This window comes from Dendrobates tinctorius, unplaced genomic scaffold (genome assembly GCF_039654945.1).
Source record: "Dendrobates tinctorius isolate UK_male_01 unplaced genomic scaffold, ASM3965494v1 ptg000323l, whole genome shotgun sequence".
NCBI classification, from domain to species: Eukaryota; Metazoa; Chordata; class Amphibia; order Anura; family Dendrobatidae; genus Dendrobates; species Dendrobates tinctorius.
In genome coordinates this window covers 1,402,128-1,422,620 of record NW_027361990.1, presented here as the reverse complement: position 1 = coordinate 1,422,620, position 20,493 = coordinate 1,402,128, and the positions used below count along the sequence as shown (strand labels likewise).

The 20,493-nt window shown below is 46.6% G+C and overlaps 1 protein-coding gene across 1 annotated transcript in view; it reads left to right on the top strand.

Moving 5' to 3' along the window:
* Positions 1 to 20,493, top strand: part of SWAP70 (switching B cell complex subunit SWAP70) — an 81,533-nt gene that overhangs the window by 27,869 nt on the left and 33,171 nt on the right. The window contains exons 4-8 of the mRNA XM_073561633.1: positions 17,940 to 18,167; positions 19,158 to 19,304; positions 19,428 to 19,536; positions 19,930 to 20,111; positions 20,327 to 20,434. Coding sequence (XP_073417734.1) covers positions 17,940 to 18,167; positions 19,158 to 19,304; positions 19,428 to 19,536; positions 19,930 to 20,111; positions 20,327 to 20,434 — 774 coding nt within the window. The remainder of the gene's footprint in view (positions 1 to 17,939; positions 18,168 to 19,157; positions 19,305 to 19,427; positions 19,537 to 19,929; positions 20,112 to 20,326; positions 20,435 to 20,493) is intronic.

Genomic DNA, 20,493 nt, shown 5'->3' with positions numbered 1-20,493 from the left:
GAAGAATTTTGCAGCGGCTGTTAAGCAGGGACCTACAGACATTAACCATTTTTCCCCTGAGCGGCAGTGGACTACAATTCCCAGGCACCCTTGTTTCAGTCAGATGACACGGCCTGGAAGGATAGAAGGAGAGAGAGTGGATTGGAGGAGGAGGGGGATGGGGAGAAAGTGAAAGTAAATGTTCGGAGGAGAAGGAGCGTGGCAGCTTGCTGTGAGAGACGGAGCGGTGTGGATCTGCATTCCTCTACGCTGCAGTGTGTAGCGGCCCCCGCTGAGATACCCGTGCTGCTGGAGAGTGCGCGGTCCTGTCACCCTATGAGGAAATTAACATCAAAGACCCGGAGAGTTCTGCCGGCACTCCCACCGCATAAAGGCCTAAATCCTGCCGCCCCCAGCAGGTGTCCAGAGAACCCTCCGACCGTTTGAGACACACAGTGAGTGCCCTTCTGAGACTTGTGGTTCTACCAGCACTATTTACAGTGAGTACACTACAACCCAGACTATTGACAGTAATATTCATCTAAGTGCACTAACGGTTCTAATTTGCGCGCCAACATCCGCGGCAAGTGGGCCCCAACGTTTGGACTGAGTTAATACCAAAGAGGGGGAACCTGCTACGTTATATTTGCAGAGTCGGAGTAGAAGTAGACTGTGATGGGTATATGACTTTTATAGAGCACCGTTACTTGTCTTGTATGTTATTCCTTTAAACCCACCTCAATTCTGCTGCGTAGCAATAAACCTGTTAAACGGTTTTACTCCTGGTCCCTGAGTGTGTACTGAGCTGTGGCAGGGGTTTCCCGAATCAGCCCCTGGCAGAAGATACCTGTTCTTCTGCAGTCCCAGAGAGAGAGCTCCAGTCAAGATTCTAGTGGAGGCACAGCGCCCTAGAGAGGTGAGACCCCCATAACACCCAGTGTACCGTGGTAGCCCTAAAGGGGTGTTACATATATATGGGGAATATATCACACCGCTGACAAGTCTACAGCGCAGCTGAGGAACCCACTGCTGACACCCAATTTCCAGGATGTTTTATTACTTGGAGATTCCAGTGACTTTATACTGTGTGTGTCCAGTATAATGATATATTGTGGTGCAGCGGTGGCACCGTGTGCAGTGACGAGGCAGCGACCCAGCAAAGTCCAAAGCAGAACTCTCTGCAGAGCATGCGATCTCCTCCGGATCGCAGCCCGGAACAAGGGACCCATGCACCAAAGTCACTGAGCTCCCCGAGTCTAGGAGAGCCTCTGGCACCCATTCACGAGTGCCTGGCACATCGGGGGTTCATTGTCGGCAGTGCTTGTAGTTTTGGTACGGACTGGCTGGGCTTACATAGACATATGGCGACCATACCCGCAGTCCATGGGCTCAGATACCAGCGGGCAGTTCGCAGCCACATGGCCGGGCCCTCGGCACCGCCAGCACCTGATTGCTGCGGCATGACTATACCTTGGGGCCGTTTGTCACTCGGTCCTGGTTAGCTCCAACAGAGGTTTCTGGACTTTTCCCAGGCTCCTGGACTGGCGGAGCCTTACATGACAGCCGAAGTGGAGCAGTGTCCCGTAGAAAGTCCTGAGTGGCTGTATACCGCTCCGCCAGTCCCTGTGCCTGTGTCCCCTTGTCCCACCCATTCCTGTGCCCTCACCAGTCAGTCGACCACCACCCTCTGCCATCTGGGGTGGGGTCAAGGTCTCAGGCTGGAGTCATTTTTTTACCAGCTGTTGCAAGTCGTATGCCTGAGACCGATGAGACTCCACAAAGGACCACTGGTACACCCGCTGAGCCGCACAGACAGAGGGGAAAAACGTATTTAGTCACCAATTGTGCAAGTTCTCCCCCTTATAAAGATGAGAGCGGCCTGTAAGTGACATCATAGGTGACCACAACTCTGAGAGCCACAGTGAGGAAACAAATCCAGAAAATCACCTTGTCTGATTTGGGAATATTTATTTTGCAGATTATGGTGGAAAAAAGTATTTGGTCATTAACAAAAGTTCAATACTTTGTGATATCCTTTGTTGGCAATGACAGAGGTCAAACGTTTTCTGTAAGTCTTCACAAGGTTGCCACACACTGTTGTTGGTATGTTGGCCCATTCCTCCATGCAGATCTCCTCTTGAGCAGTGATGTTTTGGGCCTGTTGCAGGGCAACACGGACTTTGAAATCCCTCCAAAGGTTTTCTATGGGGTTGAGATCTGGAGACTGGCTAGGCCACTCCAGGACCTTCATATGCTTCTTACAAAGCCACTCCTTCATTGCCCTGGCGGTGTGCTTGTCATCATTATCATGCTGAAAGACCCATCCATGTTTCATCTTCAATGCCCTTGCTGATGGAAGGAGGTTTGCACTCAAAATCTCACGATACATGACCCCATTCATTCTTTCATGTACACGGATCAGTCATCCTGGTCCCTTTGCATAGAAACAGCTCCTAAGCATGATGTTGCCTCCTCCATGCTTCACAGTAGGTATGGTGTTCTTTGGATGCAACTGAGCATTCTGTCTCCTCCAAACACGACAAGTTTTGTTTCTACCAAACAGTTCTACTTTGGTTTCATCAGCCTGTATTACATTCTCCCAATAGTCTTCTGGATAATCCAAATGATCTCTAGCAAACTTCAGACGGGGCTGGACATGTACAGGCTTAAGCAGTGGGACACGTCTGGCACTGCAAGATCTGAGTCCCTGGCAGCGTAGTGTGTTACTGATGGTAGCCTTTGTTACGGTGGTCCCAGCTCTATGCAGGTCATTCACTAGGTCGCCCCGTGTGGTTCTGGGATTTTTGCTCACCGTTCTTGTGATCATTTTGACCCCCCGGGGTGAGATCTCGCATGGAGCCCCTGATCAAGGGAGATTATCAGTGGTCTTGTATGTCTTCCATTTTCTAATTATTGCTCCCACAGTTGATTTCATCACACCAAGCTGCTTGCCTATTGCAGGTTCAGTCTTCCCGGCCTGGTGCAGGGCTACAGTTTTGTTTCTGGTGTCCTTCGACAGCTCTTTGGTCTTCACCATAGTGGAGTTTGGAGTCAGACTGTTTGAGGGTGTGGACAGGTGTCTCTTATACTGATAACAAGGTCAAACAGGTGTCATTACTACAGGTAATGAGTGGAGGAAAGAGGAGACTCTTACAGAAGAAGTTACAGGTCTGTGAGAGCCAGAAATCTTGCATGTTTTTAGGTGACCAAATACTTATTTTCCACCATAGTTTGAAAAATAAATCTCGCCAAATCAGACAAGGTGATTTTCTGGATTTGTTTCCTCATTGTGACTCTCATAGTTGTGGTCACCTATGATGTCAACTACAGGCCGCTCTCATCTTTATAAGTGGGAGAACTTGCACAATTGGGGGCTGTCTAAATACTTTTTATCCCCACTGTATGTATTAAGCCCCGGTCAGGCAAGGATCTCACCTCTCAGCTTCTCATATTCCAGGGCATCCTACCAACTGAGGTCTAGGTAAGCCTTCTGGGCATCTCCCATCAGAAAGGGGCCACCACTTCAGCCCACTGTGACATCGCTACACTTTCCCGCTTTGCAGTGCGTTCGGAGACGGGGAGGAAGGCCTCCATGTCGTCCTCGGCGCTGTCCGGACTTTGTACCGGGCCTCAGAACGGGTCGGGGTCACTTTGGAGGGTGCCTCTCGCAGAGCCGCAACCTGCTGCAGAATCAGCTCATTATTCTTTTGCTGCTCCTGAAACAACTGCAGCGCCTCTTGCTGCTGCCGCTCCTGCTGCTGCCGCTCCTGCTGCTGCCGCTGAGTGAGGACCAACGGCTTCAAAAGCTCCACCACTTTTTCAGCAGGCTTGAACTGTAACCTTGCAGGCTTAATGACTGACATGCAGCACGCTTTGGGGTATGCCTCAGTTTACACTGCCTGCATTCTTCAACCATATGTAGTGCAGCGGAAACACCACATGCAGTGACGCAGAAAAGTTCAAGTCAAAAGTCTCTTTAATGTTTAACTCACAAATAATGCACAGCACACGATCGCCTCCGGATCGCAGCCGGGAACCATATCCTCTGGATTACAGCCAATAAACACTCCCGTCCACCTCCTGAGACCAGTTGCTGTGGGCGACTGCACTGCTGTGGATGCCAGGCTATTCAGCTGCCTTAGCTGTTTGGCTCTGCTTGCCTGTGTTGCCTCACACATGGAAAACCCGGGCCGGGAATGAAACAAACTGCACCACTACCATCTTACAGTCTGTTTCAAAACACCAAAAGCCAGAGCAGGTTTTCCCTAAATCTGCCTTGGACAACCAACATGTTCAAGACCTATACTCACTTTAGTCTGCATTGCAACCACAGCTACGCCTGTGACCGCAATGCCCTCTCATGGCCTCAATACACCTCCGTGCACATCCTGAGGGAATACACAGCGCCCCCTACATGTAACACCAGTCACTGCCTCACAACATGTACAACCGGTATAACCTGGGCATCTCCTGTACGATTATTATTATAGCGCCATGTACAGCTGGTATAACCTGGGCATCTCCTGTATATAATTATATATGTACAGCCGGTATAACCTGGGCATCTCCTGTATATAATTATATATGTACAGCCGGTATAACCTGGGCATCTCCTGTATATAATTATATATGTACAGCCGGTATAACCTGGGCATCTCCTGTATATAATTATATATGTACAGCTGGTATAACCTGGGCATCTCCTGTATATAATTATATATGTACAGCCGGTATAACCTGGGCATCTCCTGTATATAATTATATATGTACAGCCGGTATAACCTGGGCATCTCCTGTATATAATTATATATGTACAGCCGGTATAACCTGGGTATCCCCTGTATATAATTATATATGTACAGCTGGTATAACCTGGGCATCTCCTGTATATAATTATATATGTAGAGCTGGTATATCCTGGGCATCTCCTGTATATAATTATATATGTACAGCCGGTATAACCTGGGCATCTCCTGTATATAATTATATATGTACAGCCGGTATATCCTGGGCATCTCCTGTATATAATTATATATGTACAGCCGGTATATCCTGGGCATCTCCTGTATATAATTATATATGTACAGCCGGTATAACCTGGGCATCTCCTGTATATAATTATATATGTACAGCTGGTATAACCTGGGCATCTCCTGTATATAATTATATATGTACAGCCGGTATAACCTGGGCATCTCCTGTATATAATTATATATGTACAGCCGGTATAGCCTGGGCATCTCCTGTATATAATTATATATGTACTGCTGGTATAACCTGGGCATCTCCTGTATATAATTATATATGTACAGCCGGTATAACCTGGGCATCTCCTGTATATAATTATATATGTACAGCCGGTATAGCCTGGGCATCTCCTGTATATAATTATATATGTACTGCTGGTATAACCTGGGAATATCCTGTATATAATTATATATGTGCAGCCGGTATAACCTGGCCATCTCCTGTGTATAATTATATATGTACATCCGGTATTACCTGGCCATCTCCTGTATATAATTATATATGTACAGCCGGTATAACCTGGGCATCTCCTGTATATAATTATATATGTACAGCCGGTATAACCTGGACATCTCCTGTATATAATTATATATGTACAGCTGGTATAACCTGGGCATCTCCTGTATATAATGATATATGTACAGCTGGTATAACCTGGGCATCTCCTGTATATAATTATATATGTACAGCCGGTATAACCTGGGCATCTCCTGTATATAATTATATATGTACAGCCGGTATAACCTGGGCATCTCCTGTGTATAATTATATATGTACAGCCGGTATAACCTGAGCATCTCCTGTGTATAATTATATATGTACAGCCGGTATAACCTGGGCATCTCCTGTTTATAATTATATATGTACAGCCGGTATAACCTGGGCATCTCCTGTATATAATTATATATGTACAGCCGGTATAACCTGGGCATCTCCTGTATATAATTATATATGTACAGCCGGTATAACCTGGGCATCTCCTGTTTATAATTATATATGTACAGCCGGTATAACCTGGGCATCTCCTGTGTATAATTATATATGTACAGCTGGTATAACCTGGGCATCGCCTATATATAATGATATATGTACAGCTGGTATAACCTGGGCATCGCCTATATATAATGATATATGTACAGCTGGTATAACCTGGACATCTCCTGTATATAATTATATATGTACAGCTGGTATAACCTGGGCATCGCCTATATATAATGATATATGTACAGCTGGTATAACCTGGGCATCGCCTATATATAATGATATATGTACAGCCGGTATAACCTGGGCATCTCCTGTTTATAATTATAATTTTGGGCACCACATTTTAAAAAAGACATCAACAAACTGGAGCAAGTTCAGAAAAGAGCAACCAGAATGGTGACCGGTCTGCAAACCCTGTCTTATGAGGATAGGTTGCCGGATTTGGGAATGTTTAGTTTGCAGAAGAGAAGACTGAGAGGAGACTTAATAGCTGTCTACAAATATCAAAAGGGCTGTCACATTGTAGAAGGATCAACTTTATTCTCATTTGCACAAGGAAAGACTAGAAGCAATGGGATGAAACTGAATGGGAGGAGACACAGATTAGATATTAGAAAAAACTTTTTGACAGTTAGAGTGATCAATGAGTAAAACAAGATGCCACGAGAAGTGGTGAGTTCTCCTTTAATGGAAGTCTTCAAACAGAGGCTGGACAGACATCTGACTGGGATGATTTAGCGAATCCTGCTTTGAGCAGGGGGTTGGACCAGATGGCCCAGGAGGTCCCTTCCAACTCTACGATTCTATGATTCTATATATGTACAGCCGGTATAACCTGGGCATCTCCTGTGTATAATTATATATGTACAGCCGGTATAACCTGGGCATCTCCTGTATATAATTATATATGTACTGCTGGTATAACCTGGGCATCTCCTGTATATAATGATATATGTACAGCTGGTATAACCTGGGCATCTCCTGTATATAATTATATATGCACAGCCGGTATAACCTGGGCATCTCCTGTGTATAATTATATATGTACAGCCGGTATAACCTGGGCATCTCCTGTATATAATTATATATGTACAGCTGGTATAACCTGGGCATCTCCTGTATATAATGATATATGTACAGCTGGTATAACCTGGGTATCTCCTGTATATAATTATATATGTACAGCCGGTATAACCTGGGTATCTCCTGTATATAATTATATATGTACAGCCGGTATAACCTGGGCATCTCCTGTATGTAATTATATATGTACAGCTGGTATAACCTGGGCATCTCCTGTATATAATTATATATGTACAGCCGGTATAACCTGGGCATCTCCTGTGTATAATTATATATGTACAGCCGGTATAACCTGGGCATCTCCTGTATATAATTATATATGTACAGCTGGTATAACCTGGGCATCTCCTGTATATAATTATATATGTACAGCCGGTATAACCTGGGCATCTCCTGTGTATAATTATATATGTACAGCTGGTATAACCTGGGCATCTCCTGTGTATAATTATATATGTACAGCCGGTATAACCTGGGCATCTCCTGTGTATAATTATATATGTACAGCCGGTATAACCTGGGCATCTCCTGTGTATAATTATATATGTACAGCCGGTATAACCTGGGCATCTCCTGTATATAATTATATATGTACAGCCGGTATAACCTGGGCATCTCCTGTGTATAATTATATATGTACAGCTGGTATAACCTGGGCATCTCCTTTGTATACAGCTGTTTTGGCTTTTAGGACATTTACGATTAATCAGTAATTATGGTATCTGGGGATTTTCCATTTTTGCATTTTGCTCACAATTCGCTCGTTGTGTCCCTATAATGGGAGGAAGAAGAGCCGTTTACAGATTTCCGCCCCTTGTAGATGTGATATCGTTATTATTAGACACTCGGCTCATTGTGTAGTTGAATTTGTGACGTCTCACAGCTGAGGGTTTGTTACAGTTGTTAATATTCTTGATTTCACCTGGATCTTACTTTGCCTCCATTCAGCTCATTGCTCTGCGGATACTGGGGCTCCGTGGACTCACTGACCCTGACTACGGGTACCATCACTCTGTTTTTGTTTCAATGTCGGGGGATCAGGAATCTTATCACAGACGAGATCCTGCGATCTTCATATCCTGAGATCCCGATCGCTATGAGGCGTCAGCCTCTCTTGTAGGGTGTATGTGGCTCCAGTCACATTTAGGTGACCCCGGGAAATTCACCAACCAGAAGCTGACACTGTGCCTGTAAACCTTTATGTTGAGGGTATGTTCGAAGTCAGACAATCGTCTGTATGGGGGTCCCGCGAGGCCCCTCAACCCTTTTTTGCCACTTGTGCCATTATTTTATTTAATACTAGCTGAAGAGCCCGGCGCTGCCCAGGCATAGTAACTAACTGTGGTTAGTTATAACAAATTATTATTATCCTCCATCCCATCGTCCCGTGCCCATATACCCATCATACATATCCACCATCCCATAGTCCCGTGCCCATATACCCATCATACATATTCTCCATCCCATAGTCCAGTGCCCATATACCAATCACACATCCTCCATCCCATAGTCCAGTGCCCATATACCCATCATACATATCCTCCATCCCATAGTCCCGTGCCCATATACCCATCATACATATTCTCCATCCCATAGTCCAGTGCCCATATACCAATCACACATCCTCCATCCCATAGTCCAGTGCCCATATACCAATCACACATCCTCCATCCCATAGTCCAGTGCCCATATACCCATCATACATATCCTCCATCCCATAGTCCCGTGCCCATATACCCATCATACATATTCTCCATCCCATAGTCCCGTGCCCATATACCCATCACACATCCTCCATCCCATAGTCCCGTGCCCATATACCCATCATACATCCTCCATCCCATAGTCCCGTGCCCATATACCCATCATACATATTCTCCATCCCATAGTCCCGTGCCCATATACCCATCACACATCCTCCATCCCATAGTCCCGTGCCCATATACCCATCATACATCCTCCATCCCATAGTCCAGTGCCCATATACCCATCATACATATCCTCCATCCCATAGTCCCGTGCCCATATACCCATCACATATATCCACCATCCCATAGTCCCGTGCCCATATACCCATCACACATCCTCCATCCCATAGTCCCGTGCCCATATACCCATCATACATCCTCCATCCCATAGTCCCGTGCCCATATACCCATCATACATCCTCCATCCCATAGTCCCGTGCCCATATACCCATCACACATATCCTCCATCCCATAGTCCCGTTCCCATATACCCATCATACATATCCTCCATCCCATAGTCCCGTGCCCATATACCCATCACACATATCCTCCATCCCATAGTCCCGTGCCCATATACCCATCATACATATTCTCCATCCCATAGACCAGTGCCCATATACCTATCACATATCCTCCATCCCATAGTCCAGTGCCCATATACCCATCACATATCCTCCATCCCATAGTCCAGTGCCCATATACCCATCATACATATCCGCCATCCCATAGTCCCCTGCTCATATACCCATCATACATATTCTCCATCCCATAGTCCCGTGCCCATATACCCATCACACATCCTCCATCCCATAGTCCCGTGCCCATATACCCATCATACATATCCTCCATCCCATAGTCCCGTGCCCATATACCCATCACATATATCCACCATCCCATAGTCCCGTGCCCATATACCCATCACACATCCTCCATCCCATAGTCCCGTGCCCATATACCCATCACACATATCCTCCATCCCATAGTCCCGTTCCCATATACCCATCATACATATCCTCCATCCCATAGTCCCGTGCCCATATACCCATCATACATATCCTCCATCCCATAGTCCTGTGCCCATATACCCATCATACATATTCTCCATCCCATAGACCAGTGCCCATATACCTATCACATATCCTCCATCCCATAGTCCAGTGCCCATATACCCATCACATATCCACCATCCCATAGTCCAGTGCCCATATACCCATCACATATCCTCCATCCCATAGTCCAGTGCCCATATACCCATCATACATATCCGCCATCCCATAGTCCCGTGCCCATATACCCATCATACATATCCGCCATCCCATAGTCCCGTGCCCATATACCCATCATACATATCCGCCATCCCATAGTCGAGTGCCCATATACCAATCACACATCCTCCATCCCATAGTCCCGTGCCCATATACCCATCATACATATCCGCCATCCCATAGTCAAGTGCCCATATACCAATCACACATCCTCCATCCCATAGTCCCGTGCCCATATACCCATCATACATATCCTCCATCCCTTAGTCCCGTGCCCATATACCCATCATACATATCCGCCATCGCATAGTCCCGTGCCCATATACCCATCATACATATACGCCGTCCCGTTCCCATATACCCATCATATATATCCGCCATCCCATAGTCCCGTGCCCATATACCCATCATACATATCCGCCATCCCATAGTCGAGTGACCATATACCCATCACACATCCTTCATCTCATAGTTCCGTGCCCATATACCCATCATACATATCCTCCATCCCATAGTCCCGTGCCCATATACCCATCATACATATCCATCCCATAGTCCCGTGCCCATATACCCATCATACATATCCACCATTCCATAGTCGAGTGCCCATATACCCATCACACATCCTTCATCTCATAGTCCCGTGCCCATATACCCATCATACATATCCTCCATCCCATAGTCCCGTGCCCATATACCCATCACACATCCTCCATCCCATAGTCCCGTGCCCATATACCCATCATACATATCCTCCATCCCATAGTCACATGCCCATATACCCATCATACATATCCTCCATCCCATAGTCCCGTGCCCATATACCCATCATACATATCCTCCATCCCATAGTCCCGTGCCCATATACCCATCATACATATCCTCCATCCCATAGTCCCGTGCCCATATACCCATCATACATATCCTCCATCCCATAGTCCCGTGCCCATATACCCATCACACATCCTTCATCTCATAGTCCCGTGCCCATATACCCATCATACATATCCTCCATCTCATAGTCCCGTGCCCATATACCCATCATACATATCCTCCATCCCATAGTCCCGTGCCCATATACCCATCATACATATCCTCCATCCCATAGTCCCGTGCCCATATACCCATCATACATATCCTCCATCCCATAGTGCAGTGCCCATATACCCATCATACATATCGTCCATCCCATAGTCCCGTGCCCATATACCCATCATACATATCCTCCATCCCATAGTCCCGTGCCCATATACCCATCACACATCCTCCATCCCATAGTCCCGTGCCCATATACCCATCATACATATCCTCCATCCCATAGTCACATGCCCATATACCCATCATACATATCCTCCATCCCATAGTCCCGTGCCCATATACCCATCATACATATCCACCATTCCATAGTCGAGTGCCCATATACCCATCACACATCCTTCATCTCATAGTCCCATGCCCATATACCCATCATACATATCCTCCATCCCATAGTCCCGTGCCCATATACCCATCATACATATCCTCCATCCCATAGTCCCGTGCCCATATACCCATCACACATCCTCCATCCCATAGTCCCGTGCCCATATACCCATCATACATATCCTCCATCCCATAGTCACATGCCCATATACCCATCATACATATCCTCCATCCCATAGTCCCGTGCCCATATACCCATCATACATATCCTCCATCCCATAGTCCCGTGCCCATATACCCATCATACATATCCTCCATCCCATAGTCCCGTGCCCATATACCCATCATACATATCCTCCATCCCATAGTCCCGTGCCCATATACCCATCACACATCCTTCATCTCATAGTCCCGTGCCCATATACCCATCATACATATCCTCCATCTCATAGTCCCGTGCCCATATACCCATCATACATATCCTCCATCCCATAGTCCCGTGCCCATATACCCATCATACATATCCTCCATCCCATAGTCCCGTGCCCATATACCCATCATACATATCCTCCATCCCATAGTGCAGTGCCCATATACCCATCATACATATCGTCCATCCCATAGTCCCGTGCCCATATACCCATCATACATATCCTCCATCCCATAGTCCTGTGCCCATATACCCATCATACATATCCTCCATCCCATAGTCCCGTGCCCATATACCCATCATACATATCCGCCATCCCATAGTCGAGTGCCCATATACCAATCACACATCCTCCATCCCATAGTCCCGTGCCCATATACCCATCATACATATCCTCCATCCCACAGTCCCGTGCCCATATACCCATCATACATATCCTCCATCCCATAGTCCCTTGCCCATATACCCATCATACATATCCTCCATCCCATAGTCCCGTGCCCAGATACCCATCACACATCCTCCATCCCATAGTCCCGTGCCCAGATACCCATCATACATATCCTCCATCCCATAGTCCCGTGCCCATATACCCATCACACATCCTCCATCCCATAGTCCCGTGCCCAGATACCCATCATACATATCCTCCATCCCACAGTCCCGTGCCCATATACCCATCATACATATCCTCCATCCCATAGTCCCTTGCCCATATACCCATCATACATATCCTCCATCCCATAGTCCCGTGCCCATATACCCATCACACATCCTCCATCCCATAGTCCCGTGCCCAGATACCCATCATACATATTCTTCATCCCATAGTCCCGTGCCCATATACCCATCACACATCCTCCATCCCATAGTCCCGTGCCCATATACCAATCACACATCCTCCATCCCATAGTCCCGTGCTCATATACCCATCATACATATCCTCCATCTCATAGTCCCGTGCCCATATACCCATCACACATCCTCCATCCCATAGTCCCGTGCCCATATACCAATCACACATCCTCCATCCCATAGTCCCGTGCCCATATACCCATCATACATATCCTCCATCTCATAGTCCCGTGCCCATATACCCATCATACATATCCTCCATCCCATAGTCCCGTGCCCATATACCCATCATACATATCCTCCATCCCATAGTCCCGTGCCCATATACCCATCATACATATCCTCCATCCCATAGTCCCGTGCCCATATACCAATCACACATCCTCCATCCCATAGTCCCGTGCCCATATACCCATCATACATATCGTCCATCCCATAGTGCAGTGCCCATATACCCATCACACATCCTCCATCCCATAGTCCCGTGCCCATATACCAATCACACATCCTCCATCCCATAGTCCCGTGCCCATATACCCATCATACATATCCTCCATCCCATAGTCCCGTGCCCATATACCCATCACACATCCTCCATCCCATAGTCCCGTGCCCATATACCAATCACACATCCTCCATCCCATAGTCCCGTGCCCATATACCCATCATACATATCCTCCATCTCATAGTCCCGTGCCCATATACCCATCATACATATCCTCCATCCCATAGTCCCGTGCCCATATACCCATCATACATATCCTCCATCCCATAGTCCCGTGCCCATATACCCATCATACATATCCTCCATCCCATAGTGCAGTGCCCATATACCCATCATACATATCGTCCATCCCATAGTCCCGTGCCCATATACCCATCATACATATCCTCCATCCCATAGTCCTGTGCCCATATACCCATCATACATATCCTCCATCCCATAGTCCCGTGCCCATATACCCATCATACATATCCTCCATCCCATAGTCCTGTGCCCATATACCCATCATACATATCGTCCATCCCATAGTCCCGTGCCCATATACCCATCATACATATCCTCCATCCCATAGTCCTGTGCCCATATACCCATCATACATATCCTCCATCCCATAGTCCCGTGCCCATATACCCATCATACATATCCTCCATCCTATAGTCCTGTGCCCATATACCCATCATACATATCCTCCATCCCATAGTCCCTTGCCCATATACCCATCACACATCCTCCATCCCATAGTCCCATGCCCATATACCCATCATACATATCCTCCATCCCACAGTCCCATGCCCATATACCCATCATACATATCCTCCATCCCACAGTCCCGTGCCCATATACCCATCATACATATCCTCCATCCCACAGTCCCGTGCCCATATACCCATCATACATATCCTCCATCCCATAGTCCCATGCCCATATACCCATCATACATATCCTCCATCCCATAGTCAACCATTGTGACATCATAATGAGGGGCGTGGCTTGACGCGCACACTTTCCCCAGTATGTAGACGGGGCAAAATTGTTTGGTGAATTGGAACGCGCGGGGTTAAAATTTCGCCTCACAACATAGCTTAGGACGCTCTCGGGGTCCAGACGTGTGACTGTGCCAAATTTTGTGGCTGTAGCTGCGACGGTGCGGGTGCCTATCCCGGACATATACACATACACACACTTTGAGCTTTATATATTAGATGTTTTCTTATGTATAAACAAGGATAAATATCTTCATAAAATCCTTCCACTTAATTCTCAATCTATTAGAATCGTCATGTTGCTCAGGGGTGTAAACAGAAGCTCATTAGCCCCTCCCCTGAGGATCTCAGCAGTGTAAAGGTCCGGGTCCACGATCAGTAATTGCTGCGTCCAGATGTTACAGCATAGTGGATGGGATTTCTAGAAATCCCATGCCCACTATGCGTCCACAGATGCCCATGGCTCACCCGTGGAGACGGACAAGCGGAGCGTCTTTCCAGACCTCAGCATGTCAGTTTCTTTTGTGGAGATGCGAGCCCTCCGTAAGAGAAATTGCATCGCTAGAATGTATTGGACACGGTGACTCCACGCGGTTCAGTGATCAGAGGATTCGCCTGCTAATTTTCATAACCAGCTAAGGGATATCCGACCCCAGAAAAAAATGATGTAGGTTCCCCTTATAAAATCTAACCTGCTAAGGCTGGGCAGACAGCTGTGTTTTAATATTAATAGCCTCAGAAGCGGCCATAGATATTGGCCCCTTTCCAGGCTAAAAACACCAGCTCCCAGCCTCCCCAGAAAAAGCGCCTCTATAGGATGAGCCAATTATGGCGCTTAGCCTCGCTCTTCCCACTTGCCCTGGTGCTGTGGCAAGTGTGGTGATAGTTGGGGGGGTCAATGTATTGTCAGGTGACATCAAGCCCTGAGGTAAGTAATGGATAAGCGTCTATAAGACACCCCCATTACTAACCCCATAGTCATATTGTATAAAAACAAAGACACCCAGAAAAAAGTCCTTTATTTGAAAGAAAGACACAGACTCCTTTAATGAATATAAATTAAGCCATACTTATCGAACGCCAAAGCCACTGAAGCCAATGTCCCCTGTAACAGAATTAAAATAATAAACAAGAATATTCCTCACTTGTCCATAGATAAGATACTAATTCATAATGTCTCACGATGATCCTGATGACTTTGAGAGCAGTCACGTATGTGACTGTTCTCAAGGACAGACGGCAATTCACTGACCGGAGGTAATCGCTCCCGAAGTGTATAGCTCTGAGCCCAGGTGATCTCACTTACTCCATCACCACTGCATGAGAAAGTTCTCACAAGTACAGCTCCTGAATATAATACAGGATGTAACTCAGGATCAGTAATGTATGTACACAGTGACTGCAGAATAGTGAGTGCAGCTCTGGAGTATACAGGAGGTAACTTAGGATCAGTAATGTAATGTGTGTATACAGTGACTGCACCAGCAGAATAGTGAGTGCAGCTCTGGAGTATAATACAGGATGTAACTCAGGATCAGTAATGTATGTACACAGTGACTGCACCAGCAGAATAGGGAGTGCAGCTCTGGTGTATAATACAGGATGTAACTCAGGATCAGTAATGTATGTACACAGTGACTGCACCAGCAGAATAGGGAGTGCAGCTCTGGAGTATAATACAGGATGTAACTCAGGATCAGTAATGTATGTACACAGTGACTGCACCAGCAGAATAGTGAGTGCAGCTCTGGGGTATAATACAGGATGTAACTCAGGATATGTAATGTACACAGTGACTGCACCAGCAGAATAGTGAGTGCAGCTCTGGAGTATAATACAGGAGGTAACTCAGGATCAGTAATGTAATGTATGTACACAGTGACTGCACCAGCAGAATAGTGAGTGCAGCTCTGGAGTATAATACAGGATGTAACTCAGGATCAGTAATGTAATGTATGTACACAGTGACTGCACCAGCAGAATAGTGAGTGCAGCTCTGGAGTATAATACAGGATGTAACTCAGGATCAGTAATGTATGTACACAGTGACTGCACCAGCAGAATAGTGAGTGCAGCTCTGGAGTATAATACAGGTGGTAACTCAGGATCAGTAATGTAATGTATGTACATAATGATTGCACCAGAAGAATAGTGAGTGCAGCTCTGGAGTATAATACAGGATGTAACTCAGGATCAGTAATGTGTGTACACAGTGACTGCACCAGCAGAATAGTGAGTGCAGTTCTGGGGTATAATACAGGAGGTAACTCAGGATCAGTAATGTATGTACACAGTGACTGCACCAGCAGAATAGTGAGTGCAGCTCTGGAGTATAATACAGGATGTAACTCAGGATCAGTAATGTATGTACACAGTGACTGCACCAGCAGAATAGTGAGTGCAGCTCTGGAGTATAATACAGGAGGTAACTCAGGATCAGTAATGTATGTACACAGTGACTGCACCAGCAGAATAGTGAGTGCAGCTCTGGAGTATAATACAGGAGGTAACTCAGGATCAGTAATGTAATGTATGTACACAGTGACTGCACCAGCAGAATAGTGAGTGCAGCTCTGGAGTATAATACAGGAGGTAACTCAGGATCAGTAATGTATGTACACAGTGACTGCACCAGCAGAATAGTGAGTGCAGCTCTGGAGTATAATACAGGAGGTAACTCAGGATCAGTAATGTAATGTATGTACACAGTGACTGCACCAGCAGAATAGTGAGTGCAGCTCTGGAGTATAATACAGGATGTAACTCAGGATCAGTAATGTATGTACACAGTGACTGCACCAGCAGAATAGTGAGTGCAGCTCTGGAGTATAATACAGGATGTAACTCAGGATCAGTAATGTAATGTATGTACACAGTGACTGCACCAGCAGAATAGTGAGTGCAGCTCTGGAGTATAATACAGGATGTAACTCAGGATCAGTAATGTAATGTATGTGCACAGTGACTGCACCAGCAGAATAATGAGTGCAGCTCTGGAGTATAATACAGGAGGTAACTCAGGATCAGTAATGTATGTACACAGTGACTGCACCAGCAGAATAGTGAGTGCAGCTCTGGAGTATAAAACAGGAGGTAACTCAGGATCAGTAATGTATGTACACAGTGACTGCACCAGCAGAATAGTGAGTGCAGCTCTGGAGTATAATACAGGAGGTAACTCAGGATCAGTAATGTAATGTATGTACACAGTGACTGCACCAGCAGAATAGTGAGTGCAGCTCTGGGGTATAATACAGGATGTAACTCAGGATCAGTAATGTATGTACACAGTGACTGCACCAGCAGAATAGTGAGTGCAGCTCTGGAGTATAATACAGGATGTAACTCAGGATCAGTAATGTAATGTATGTACACAGTGACTGCACCAGCAGAATAGTGAGTGCAGCTCTGGAGTATAATACAGGATGTAACTCAGGATCAGTAATGTAATGTATGTACACAGTGACTGCACCAGCAGAATAGTGAGTGCAGCTCTGGGGTATAATACTGGATGTAACTCAGGATCAGTAATGTAATGTATGTACACAGTGACTGCACCAGCAGAATAGTGAGTGCAGCTCTGGGGTATAGGATCATGTATTGTATGTAGTGTACAATGATCGTCTGACTTTCTAACAAGAAGTTCCTTTTTTGTAGATTGAATATCTCCTGAAGAAGCTGACGGAGGCGATGGGCAGTGGTTGGCAGCAGGCCTTGTTTGAGGACTATAAGATCAGCCTCCATGATAAGCAGAAGGGACTCTCCGTCTGGGAGCTCATCGAGCTGATCGGCAGCGGTCAGTTCAGTAAAGGCACCGACTCCACCACCGTGTCCATGGCCATCAATGAAGTGTTTAATGAGCTAGTCCTGGACATTTTAAAGCAGGTGAGGATCACTTTGCATTGCTGCATATTCGCCACTCAGGACTTTTGGAAAGCTGGGTGATAATCCTGTAGTTGATTGATCCTGCATTCTGCTGTCCGGTAAACAGCCTGTTTCCTGCCTCTTTGGAAGATTGTAGGCTAATTGGTGAGATTGATAGTCTGAGATCCAATAACTGAGGCTCAGACGCCGCCGCGGTCACTGGTCTTGTCTGAATTGTGTCCTGCGGGGAGCTGGAGATCTTTTGTATGACTCTGATGCCCTCTGCTGGTGAGATAAACAAACTGCATCTGGTTATTACATTTTATTGTATTTTTCACATTATTTTATCCAAGAAGTATCATTTCTCCTTGCGGAGAATGACATGCTAAGCATGTCGAGGTGAGGAGACTTAAAGCCGCAATGCTCCTCTGGGAAATATGCTAATTATGCAAATTGTCTCTTCAGAGAGGAAGAGGACTAGAACTCTAGTGCCACCTATTGGAGGTAGCAATCCTAAAAGTCAATGTTGACCCTTTAACATTTAGCATTGCGGCTTTAAGTCTCCTCACCTCGACATGCTTAGCATGTCATTCTCCGCAAGGAGAAATGATACTTCTTGGATATCGGTCAGACGCCTCTCTCACAGCCAAACCAGATCTCACACTTTGCACTGATGATGGGCAGTACCCCGAAACACAGTGTCTGCAAATGGAGATTCTGGCTTGGCTTTTATCCTAAGTCATGTAACGAGGCTCGTTAAAGGGTCAACATTGACTTTTAGGATTGCTACCTCCAATAGGTGGCACTAGAGTCCTAGTCCTCTTCCTCTCTGAAGAGACAATTTGCATAATTCACATTATTTTGCTAATATTTTTCCCAGTTTATTTTATATTTTCCTGTAACAAAGAAAATCCTGCAGTTATACGAATAATCGCTTAATTAATTAAGGGCCAGTAATAAATATCCAGAAAAAGAGGAATGTTATAATTGTCGTCTCGTTCCTCACCATAGGGTTATCTGTGGAAGAAAGGCCACAAGCGGAAGAATTGGACGGAGCGCTGGTTTGTCCTGAAGCCCAACGTCATGTTCTATTACGTCAGCGAGGATCTGAAAGACAAGAAGGGGGACATCAGCCTGGATGGGAACTGCTGCGTGGAGGTAAGGTGCCGGCATTGTACGCCGTCACCCCGAGCATGAAGGGAATGCGAGAACTGCAGTGCACACTGACACCGCAGTGGAGGAATCCAGCCACTATCAGATCACATTATCCTTGTCTTTCAGTCATTGCCGGACAGAGAAGGGAAGAAATGTCTGTTCCTTGTGAAATGTGTGGAAAAAAGCTATGAGATCAGCGCCTCCGACAAGAAGAAGAAGCAGGAGTGGATACAAGGTGAGCAGAGCCGCGGCGACTCTGCCGCGTGTGACCGGAGCGGAGCCGCGGCGACTCTGCCGCGTGTGACCGGAGCGGAGCCGCGGCGACTCTGCCGCGTGTGACCGGAGCGGAGCCGCGGCGACTCTGTCTCATGCACAGTCCAGGATCACGGGGTCCAGACATGTGGGGGTCCCCCAATTTACAATGTGTGGGTGTCCCGTGTCTCCTGGAGCAAAGGTTGTGCGATGCTTCGCTCTTTATAGTCTTGGGAGTGGCGGAGACAGCAGAGCGCATGCGCGACCATCGATTCTTTAAGATAAGCATACGCAAACTGTTGGGAATGTTGGGGGTCCTAGTTGTGGCCCCTGCACTTAGATACTTGGGAATATGCCTTTAATGTTTTCCCTGCAGATATTCAGACTGTTGTCAACCTGAGGAAGTTGGGCATCGCCTCGCCGCACAGAGACGCCCGGCAGAAGAGGAAAGCGCAGCGGCAGAAGCTGCAGGCCGAGCAGGAGGAGCTGGAGCAGAAGATGAAGGAGCTGCAGACGTCCAACGAGATGAAGCAGCTGGAGCTGGAGCAAGTGCGGATGGTGAGAGGCACGGGCCTTGGGGCCCCAGCTCTGCTTTATCAGTATTCTAGCACAGTTTCGTTTTGATCGATGTTGTTGCCTTTACATCCACCTCGCGAGTTGTCACACAGCTTTCCAAGACCCCTGAGAGGCGCTGGGTTCTGCGACATCCCTCAAGAGTTGTGCGGTATTCTAACACTTTTCTGTGCTTTTTTTTTTTTATTTTTTTTTTACAGCAATTGCAGGAGGCTGCTGCCCGCGCTGCGCAGGAGGAGCGGAAACGCCACGACACCCACATGGAGCTCCAGGACCGGTTCAGAGAGGAGCTGGAACGAGAACAACTGGTAATGATGTATGGCGGTATATGAGTTCATACACACTGTGCACGGTGATCTACGGTGCG